At 53.0% G+C, this 9768-nt stretch overlaps 1 protein-coding gene across 1 annotated transcript; it reads right to left on the bottom strand.

The window, feature by feature from the left end:
* Positions 1-1036: 1036 nt before the first annotated feature.
* LOC144366636 (cilia- and flagella-associated protein 144-like) lies at positions 1037-7731 on the bottom strand. Its single transcript, XM_078021153.1, has 4 exons — positions 7601-7731; positions 5559-5620; positions 4500-4603; positions 1037-1147 (listed from the first exon to the last, which is right to left on the bottom strand). The coding sequence occupies exons 1-4, from the start codon at positions 7729-7731 to the stop codon at positions 1037-1039; spliced, it is 408 nt and encodes a 135-aa protein (XP_077877279.1).
* Positions 7732-9768: the final 2037 nt, after the last annotated feature.

The raw sequence follows: 9768 nt of genomic DNA on the forward strand, positions 1-9768 counted from the left end.
AAAATCCTCACATGACCAACTTAAAGGGAGGAAAGTTTTATTCTGCTCATGGTTCCAGAGATTTCAGTCCATGTTGGTGGACTCCATTGTTTCTGGGCATGGTGGGCAGAGGGCAGAGTGATGCTGACACATCATGGCATGGGGAGCAGGGAGACAGAGAGAGAGAGAAAGGAGGGCCAGGGACAAGACTGACACTTCTAGCTCATTCCCTCCACACAAAGTGATCTACCTCCTCCAGCAGGCCCCACCTCCTACAGTTTATACCCCTAACAGTCCATTCAAATATGGCCCCATCAGTGGATCAATCCATTGATTAGACAATTGTCACGACCCCCTTGCCCGCAAGGAAGACGCGACTCAGGAATCTTCTTTCAGCAGTTTATTCAGGCCCTTGATATTTTTCTAATCATCCTCGGTAATAATCCTCGGATGCCCCTCCCAGCCTTAATAAAGCACCGTGAACCCCAATGCGAAGCTGCCACGTGGACCCTTCTCACAGGGTGCTAGAAAACAACACGCCAACTCTCTCTGATAAGGAGTTGACAACACGCCAACTCTCTCTGATACGGAGTTGTCCTTCACAGACCACAGTGGAGCCAGCGCCATCATGTAATGGCGACCACAGTCCGCAGGAACGGCTCACCACAGACAATCACCCACATAACCCAATCACTTCCCAGCACCCACCTCTGAACGGAGCTACACGTGGACAAGGTCTTCAACATAGGAGCCTTTAGGTGGCATTCCAAATCCAAATACTAACATCACTGTGTAGTGTTTCTCAGGTTTTCCATTTTCTTGGAAAAAATTGGAATATGGAAGGGAAAACCTGTTCAATTCAAAGGCCTCCAAATCAAGCTTATGCGGTACTTGTGGAGAATTTAGAAGTTATTCCCCACATATTGATTAATAAGCAATTCCATCTCAATTCAGTTGTCATAAGATTTGCAGCAGGTTTGCTTTCTAGCAAAACCACCTTTATTTCCCTGACAGCACACTGGGCGCTCAGCGCGAAAGCCGGCTCTTCGGCAGAGAGCTACTTGCGGTGGTCCTTCTCCCCCAGGAGCCACAGTTTGACCTTGTACAGAGTGATGTCCTTGTAGACCCTGAAGTGGTTCAGCCTGTGGTCCTGGCGCTCTGGGATGACCTAGATGGAGGCAGGGACAGCATAAGCTGGTCAGGAGCGGGAAGACCTGGACCCAATTGGGCCTCCTTGACCATGGGTGGCCCCAGGGCTCTCCTGCTCAATGCTGCTAGTGAAACTGTGACACCAGCGCTTAGAGCGTCCAGAGAGCAAGGGGCATCACCTCCGCAGAGCTGGGGCTCCCCTGCCCACTGCCTACATGGAGGGCAGCCTGCGGGTCACCCGGGAAGTCCTAGGTTCCGGGGACCTTGCATCAAACACCCCGGTTCACTGTGTTTTCTCTCATTTCCTGGTACCTGGTCTCATCCCAGCTTCCTTCAGGGAAAATGGAAGCTGAGAAGTGACCCCACCCCACCCCTGGGCCCCAGGAAGCGGGACTGCAGCACATCTGGGGCTGGTGCCCCTGGCTGCATGGACACAGGGAAGGCCGATTCCTGGCTTCCTTACTGTGAACTGTCCAGTCCTGCAGGACTAACGGAGCAGGGCAGCTGCTTGCCCTATCGTGGCCCAATTGTGCTGCGTTACACTTCCCTTTCTACACCGTTTCCTCTTCCTTCTGAGGCAGGCGGGCACCACAGCCAGGCTGCCCGGAGCCAGCGGGACTCTGTGCTGGGGTGCCAGGACTGCTGGGGGTGGTGCGGTGCCTGTCCCTGGACAGCATCCGCACACAATAAGTGTTCAGCAGGTGCTTGAATGGAAAGGGAGTGTGTGGGGGGGTCACAGCGAGCCAAGGGGAGGGAAGACCTCAGCACATGCACCTTAGAGAAGCTGCCCTGAGAGTCATTCAGGGACTTGCTCATCCCATCCCAGTCTGCAAGTGTGTGAGTGTGAGTGTGTGTGTGTGTGAGTGTGTGTATGTGTGTGAGTGTATGTGTGTGTGTGAGTGTGTGGGGGGGAGTGTGTGTGTATGTGTATGAATGTGTGAATGTGTGTGTTAATGTGAATTGTATGCATGAATATGTGTGAGGATGTGTGTATGTGAGTGTAAGAGTGCGTGTGTGAGTGTATGTGAGTGTGTATGTGTGGGCATGAGTGTGTGTGGGTGTGTGTGAGTATGAGTGTGTGTATGTGTAAATGAGTGTGTGAGTGTGTGTGAGTGTGGGGGGGAGTGAGAGTGTTATGTGTGAATGTGTGTGAGTACGTATGTGTGTATTGTGAGTTTGCATATGTGTGTATGTGTAAGTGTGTGTATGTGTGTGAGCATGTGTGAAAGTGTGACTGTGTGTATGAGTGTTGTTGTAATGTGTATGTGGGAGTGTGAGCAGGTTTGAGAGTGTGTATGAGTGAGTGTGTTATGTGTGTATGTGTGTGTATGTGTGTGAGTGTGTGAGAATGTGTGTGTGTGTGAATGTGTGTGAGTGTATGAGTGTGTGAGTGTGTGTGTTGTGTGTGAGTGGGTATGTGGAAGTGAGAGTGTTATGTAAATGTGTGTGTGTGTGTGAGTGCATGAGTGTATGTATGAGTGTGTGTGACTGTGTGTGAATGTGTGAGTGTGTATGTGTGTGTAAGTGTATGTATGTAAGTGTGTATGTGTGAGTGTGTATGTGTGTGTGTGTGTAAGTGTGTATGTGTGTGAATGTTGTATGTGTGTGTGAGGTGTGTGTATGTGTGTGCATGATTGTGTATGTGTGTGAGTGTGTGTGCATGTGCATGTGTGAATGTGTGTGTGCATAAGTGTGTATGTGTGTGAGTGTGTGCATGTGCATGTGTGAGTGTGTGTGCATGTGTGAGTGTGTGCGTGTGTGTGCGTGTGTGCATGTGTGTGTGAGTGTGTGTATATGTTTGTGTGTGAGTGAGAGTGTATGAGTGTGTGTTTGTATGTGTATGAGTGTGTGTTGGTGTGTGTGTGTGTTTGGACACGCATCCCACATGAAGATATATTTTCAGCAAGTGTTACCCAGAGACACAAGGTAAAGAGGTGCCCACTGAGCCTTACTTCCCAGGGATCCCTGGGCTGAGGTTGGGATGCTCTGAACAGGGCGAGGTCCTGCCAGGGACAGGGTCCCCACATTGGGGCCCATGGAGCACATCAATCACGTCCTCTGCCCCAAGCACAGTGCTCTGAAAGCCCAGCTTCTTTACCTTTGATGTTCCCACAACACCTGGATCTAATCTGGGGGGCTTACTTCCTACCTTGCTCCCTGTGCCACCTGAGGGCACTGTCCCCACATGTGTGATAGACAGAATGAGTGCTGGCAGGCCCCTTGGGACTCAGACACAGCATTCTATCCTGGAGGCCTGGAAGGGACTAAGCAGTGTAGGCCTGGCTGGGCCCCACACTCATCCTTCCTGTGGTGTGTGCTGACTGCAGGAGACGCCCTGAGGTGCAGGGAGCAACCTTCCCATGGTGCGTGAAGCCCCCAGCTCTCTGGAGCTTTGCTAAGATGCCCACTGTCCCCTGGGCTGACTTGTCTTCACCAGGCTCCCTTCCCTCCCACCTCCTTCTCACTGGACATGTACTCTCCTGGACCAAACTCCACTCAGGCCATCCTCCTCTTAAACCAGGCCTGACTTAGGGCCTTCTGTGGTCACCTCTGCATCATCCAGTTTCAGCAAAACTCCGGCTGAGCAGTGTAGCGAGAGCCACCACCCTGGGTGTTGACTGTCCTGGGTGTTTGTGGGCTCCTTGTCATCTGTCCCCCAGAGCCGGTCTGGTCCCTGCCCTGCCTTCAGCAAGAATCCAGCCAGGTCAGCTTAGCCAGACATTCCCCCCCACCCCACAGACCTCCATCCTTAGCCTGTCCAGCTGCCTGCCCTGCTGGAGCCTCTGCCTTAGCCACAGCCCCCTTGGATCAAGCCTTCCGTGTGGTCTTTAGAAATCACTGATCCCTGATTCTTTATTCATGTTCAATCAAGGTCTTGAGCAGTTTCCTCTGAAGTCCCCTCTTTCAGTGATAGTTAGATCTCCATGGCTGTCCCTTGCCTCCGTGTGGCCTTGCTTCTCCAGCTCTGAGCCACACCTCCTCCTTTTGGGGTGAGCTCTGTGAGTGGTGGGCCCCCTGGAGACATCCTCCTGTCTGGAGCAGCACCTGACTGTCCTGGGCAGGGCTCAGGGATTCCTTTCTGCTCTTCCCCATCTGCATCACAGGAGCCCGGTCACGTTTACTGAGCAGTTGCTGTGTGCTGGGCACTGTCTCAGGTACTGCTCCTCTCAGCAACCCTGTGAGGCAGGTTCTGTGGTGTCCCCATTTATGAACAGGATCAGCACACAGTTGCTTAGAAACTCACCCCAGGTCTCAGGATATCAAGAAGGACAGAATCCAAGCCCCTGCCAGCTGGCTGCCCACTCTGCTCTCAGCTACTGCCCATTCCACCCTGTGTTCCTACTGCTGCCCGGAGCAGGGGCTTCGCTTACCAAGGACTCTGCCTCCCAGCCGATTTCCTGACTTTCCATCTGTATCTCTGGGTACTTCTTCCTGGGTCTCTGAGCAGCATGGTGAAGGAGATTCAGAAACCTGACTGGAGAGAAGTCTCCCGTTAGAAGCTGCCCGTGTCCTTTTCCTAGCCACACCACTCCAGGGCCACAGAATTCTGTGTGCAGAGCCAGGGCCTGAGACAGGGGCATCTGGTTCTCAGCCATGTGTCAGTAAATGTCAGCAAATGAGTGCAAACTGTGCCAGGCACTGTTCTGGACCCTGGGGCAGGGCTGTGACAGACACAGGTCCCCGGGGAGTCCAGGGCAGGCAGGGACAGAGGTCAACTCCTCTGTTCTCAGAACATGAGGATGCTGCTCTCCTGTGCCTCTCCATTATGCAGGGTTCTTCCACAGCCTCCCACCTGACACCCTGGACCACCTGTGCCCACCTGCTCCAACAGTCCCACATCCCCTGCCTGATGGAGGCACCTGTTCTCCATGCTGTCGCCCATGATCCCACCCCACACACAGGTGGAGGCACTTACAGGCTGCCCTCTTGCCTTTTGCCTGATTGTGTGGAGACCCCCAGGCCCACCCCACTGCCTGTCACCAGGTGAAAGTGGAAACATGAACAGGACTGTGTTACTGAGCATGATGAGCCGGGTTCAGCTCTAAGCACCTGTGGTGTTTTGCTTGGTCCCTCCAACAACTCTAAGAAGTGGGCTGAGAGGTCAACAACCTGGCTGAAGCCTGCAGTTAGGGAGTAGCAGCACCAGGACATGAAACCAGTTCCTAGGCCTTCAGAACCCACCCGTGTGAGTAACGTCTGAACATCTGTGAATGAATGACTCCTATTTTCAGGCCATGGGGACTCTTGTGGATGACAGTAATGAGTTGGCATGTGTTTGCACATCAGTCTCTCTGAGCCTGGTCAGTAGAGTAGTCTTGAGACCACAGCAGAGGACCCTGAGGTTCCCTGAAGCGACTCTGCCTACGAGTTCTCTGAGCCCCCTGCCTCTCTCTGCTCCACCTCACGAAGTCTCCAACCCAAGGACTTACCATCTTCAGGTTCCTCCAAGTTATCATGCCACGACATGGGCTTCTTGGTGATTATGTGAATTGGAGAAGAGCAGAGACACAGCACAGGTCAGAGCATAACCCCTGCCTCCCGCCACTCACCCTAGACCAGGCTCCCATTCTGCACCCACGTAGTGCCTGGGCCGAGGGGGTTCTGGCTGGGTGCTGGGAACAAGGTCCCACAGCTCTCCAGGACTTAGGATCTGGCCTGGCACTGTCCAGGGCAGTGGCCACAAGCCACAGTATACTAGGATTTATGTTTGTTTATTCATTCACTCATTTATTTATTGCAGTGAGCTAACCCTAACCCTAACCCTAATCTAGCCCTCCTTTATTTTGTGAGCGGTCTCTGTTGAGGTTATCCTTAAACTTGCAATCTCCCTGCCCCAGCCTCCCTGCTGCCAGGATACAGGTGTATGCCACCATGCCCAAGAGTAAAAACACTTCTGAGCATGCACCCCTAAGATATGAAATGTGTATGTCATCTGTATGTAATATTATCTGCATATTAGAAAAATATAATATTTTTCTTTACAGTACAAGTAAACAGAAATGCAAGCTACAGTATTTTCTCACTTCACCACAGTGGCCACATTAATCCTCTGCCCAAGGGAAAGAACTGGAGGAAATCACTTTTCCCAGAATGAATGTGGCCTGAGGGATTATTTAGCTTGTTGGAATGAACCAACCTAAACAGAAGTGAATTTTTCTGCTGAAATCAGTGATGGGGACAGAAGACAGCCAGAAGAGTTCTAAGCAAAATCAAGTCACTAAGTCTCCTGCAGATGGCCAGGCTGCAGGGGTGCTGGCTATGAAGGTAGAGAGTTGTGGGGAGCTCAGGGAGGAGGAGCAGGTGGGCAGGTACCATAGGGAGCTGTGGAATGAGCCATTCAGAGGTAAAGAGGAGTTTGAGAGGGAGCCTAGCAATGGTGGGAGTGGGGCAGGCCCTACTGTATTTGTGGAAGGAATTTGGAGAAGGTGAGGCTGGAGAGGGGCAGGTCCAGTCGCTGTCCAGAGGGTGGAATTAAGTGAGAGGTGGGTACACCCCCAGTGTATCATGGAGTCTTTCCCTGAGGTAGGAACAGACAAGGGTCAGGGGAAATGTGAAGCAGCAGACATTCTACTTCTGTGACTGCCAGGTGTGTGGACTGATGGATGGAGGCCGGGGCTGACTCAGGCTTCTCACCTGGGAGGGAAGGACCCAGCTGCCTTGTGCTGCCACAGGGTTTCCTGGAGAAGCAGAGGGTGGGCAAGGGATTCAGAGCCCCTAGCTTTCCAGAGGGCCAGTTTGAGGTCCCTAATGGTGAGTCCAAGGTAGCTAGCTGGGAGGTGGTCAGATGGCAGAGCTGGAGCTCATCTGAGGCCCAGTGTCCTTTAGGGGCTGCTGATGTTGTAGGAGGAGATGGATCTCACAGGAGTGTGCAGGGTGAGAGGAGTGGAGGGGAGGATGCTTTTACCTGGAGGACAGGGAGCGCTGCCCAGAGCCCACTCTCCTGACCTTTCCAAAGAAAGGGCTATGATGATATTAAAATCCTAAAAAACCCTTTAGTGTATGAAAATGAAACCAAAATATAACAAAAACAAAATATAAAAGCCCTGAAAAATGTAATTCCATCAAAAACAAAAATATTAAAAGCCATTTCTAGTTGGGTGCCATGGCACATGCCTTTAATCCCCAGAGCTTGGGAGGCTAAGGCAGGAGGATTGAAGTTCAAAGCCAGTCTCAGCAACTTAGGGAGGCTCAAGTCTCAAACAGAACGTAAAAAGACCTGGGGCTTTACTGAGTGCCCTTGAATTCAATCCGTAGTACCCCTCCCCCCAAAAGCATTCCTTTTTACATGCAGTATGTTTGATCTCATTGTGAGATGGATGCATTTCAATGCATCTGATGTGTCTCAGGAGGCGGGTTGGCCCTGGAATCCACCCTTTCTGGACACCAGAGATCAGGGCAGGCCTCTCCCTGCTGCCTGCGTGCCTACAACCCACCCTGCAGTGTCCCACCTCTGTTCCCCTAGTCCTCACCCTTGCACAGGGGATTCACGTGGTACTCCGTGTACAGCTTCTTCGTGCACAGCTCTTGCAGGTACTGTTCCCGCAGGAACTGGTTCTGATGAACCTGGTCCTGGATCGCCCTCTCCCTCTGGTGTCCAGCCATGGCCTGGCCATGCTGGTGCTTGGGGCTCTGTAAGTGCCTTCTGGCTGGGGCGGTGCGGGTTCTTCTGCCATCTCCAGGCAACAATGTCCCAGCTGTCTACTGGCAACAGAGTCCTGGTTGGAATGCTCCAGTCTCCAGCCCTGGACCTACCCTGGACAACCTAGTCCTCTGACTCCACCCACTGCCCCCAGATCCCTCCTCCCAGGGCCCCAGGCAGGCACTGGACTCACCTGCCCCAGCTTCTCAGGTCAGAACCTGGGTACTAGAGCTGCCCTTAGACATCATCAGGGAAGGGCTCCAGGTCCAGTGGGGAGGCCAAGGTAAGAGACTGACAGCTGGATCTCACCTTGGCCAGTCATTTCCTAGAAAAGATTTAGGTGGTCTCCAGGAAGGGTGGATTCCAGGCTGAGAGTGGGGCAGTCATCCTCCTGTGACCCCTGGGTCCACCTGCTCAGGCTGCTGGGAAGACAGTCCCAGGGACTGTGACCTGCACCCACAGTAGAAAGACCATCTCCCCTGGGTGAGTGTGTCAACCCTGCTGTCTGGCTGGGGAGGCTGGATTGTGGGTGGGACTGGATTATGGGGACCTAGAAGGGAGAGCTGGGAGGAGGAGAGGGGGTATAGATGGGGGAGTGACGGGAAAGGGGAGCCAGATGAACAGTGGGGAGGCGAGTGGGTGGTCTGGGAGCAAGAGAGGAAGAGCTGAGCATGGAACCCCTCAAGGCAGGGTGTTGGGAAGGGACCATGTAAGGCAGAGGAGGGAAAGTGGTGGGGCAGAGGCCAGAAGGAAAGGGCTTGAGCTGGAGAGCAGGCTGAGGGCTGGCAGCCTGGCGGGTCAGGGAAGGGAGATGGGTGATGGGGTTGGAGGGTGGGGGCGCAGGAGGGGGACATGGGCATTGAGCTTTATCCACAGGAGGAAGCTTCTTAGTCATGTCTTTAGACACTCCTAGCTACTCACTGGCCAACCAGTAACTGACCCTTGCCAGAGGGCCTCCCACAGTTCTCTCCTCAGATTCCATGTTGGAAGGTCCATTGTGACAGGCACACCCCCCAACCCTGTAGGTGCACTGAGTAGGCCCCACCATCCAGTAACTGGTCCCATGTCTAGGTTCAAGATTGGTCACTGGACACAGCAGAGAGAGAGATGCTGCACTAGGAGTCCATGTCCTTGGGGGATGTGAAGACTGCCCTCCTCAGGCAGTAACTGATCAGAGGGCTAGGGGACACCTCTGTGCATGGGTCCTAGGTGCCCTTCCTGAGGACACACTTTGGTGGTGCCGAGTGTGTTCACACCCTGTGCAGAAAAGTGGGATGGGAAAGTGGAATCCATGTCCCAGTGGATTAACTCACTGTGTTTCCAGAGCCCTTTCCTATCATCTAACTCCCTGCCTGAATAGAGGTCGTGAGAGGGGAGAAGAGGTGTCCATTCTGCAATGAGGAGGATGCTGGAGACTAGCGAGGGGGCTGCCTTGAGCAGGCAGTGGGGTCAGAGCAGGTGGGACCAGTAAAACTTTTAGAAACTTCTGTGTGTCTTCAGTGCCCAACATGGGTGGGGTGTTGTGTTTTGAGGATCTTAAGTCCAGCAGTAGATAAATAATCTCTAAGAGGAGGGTTTCTATCGTAGCTAAGAATCAGCTCAGTGCCCATGTGTGAAGCAGGCCTTAGACATTTACCTGGAGAACCAGCTTCTCAAACCCACCCCGGTCCCCACTCCCAGCAGGAATCTGCACCTGAGAGGCTGTCCAGGTGAATGCCACCAGGGAAGCCCCTCCTCCTTTTTGTGCAGTTTTCCTAAGCAGTGAGTGATCAGGGTGCAGACTGTTTTCACTGACCGTGTGTCCACCCAGCACTCGAGGAAGAAAGCACCATGGGGCAGGTCGTGTGCTGCAGTGTTTCTGGGGTCTTCATTTCTCTTGGAGAAGATAGAATGTGGCATGAAAAACTGCTCCGTTCAAAGGCCCCAAATCAAGCCTAGGAGACACTCGGGCAGAAGTTAGAAAGTTTTCCTGGAGGACATGCCCATCAGGTTCATTTTAC

Source organism: Ictidomys tridecemlineatus, chromosome 1 (assembly GCF_052094955.1).
Source record: "Ictidomys tridecemlineatus isolate mIctTri1 chromosome 1, mIctTri1.hap1, whole genome shotgun sequence".
In the NCBI taxonomy this organism is placed as follows: Eukaryota; Metazoa; Chordata; class Mammalia; order Rodentia; family Sciuridae; genus Ictidomys; species Ictidomys tridecemlineatus.

Coding starts and splice junctions, on each gene's coding strand:
- LOC144366636 (XM_078021153.1), bottom strand. CDS start 7,731: ATGGCTGGACACCAGAGGGAGAGGGCGATCCAGGACCAGGTTCATCAG. Junction 4,604..5,558: donor CTTGGAGGAACCTGAAGATG/GTAAGTCCTTGG, acceptor ACTTCTCTCCAG/TCAGGTTTCTGAATCTCCTT. Junction 1,148..4,499: donor GCTGGGAGGCAGAGTCCTTG/GTAAGCGAAGCC, acceptor GCCTCCATCTAG/GTCATCCCAGAGCGCCAGGA.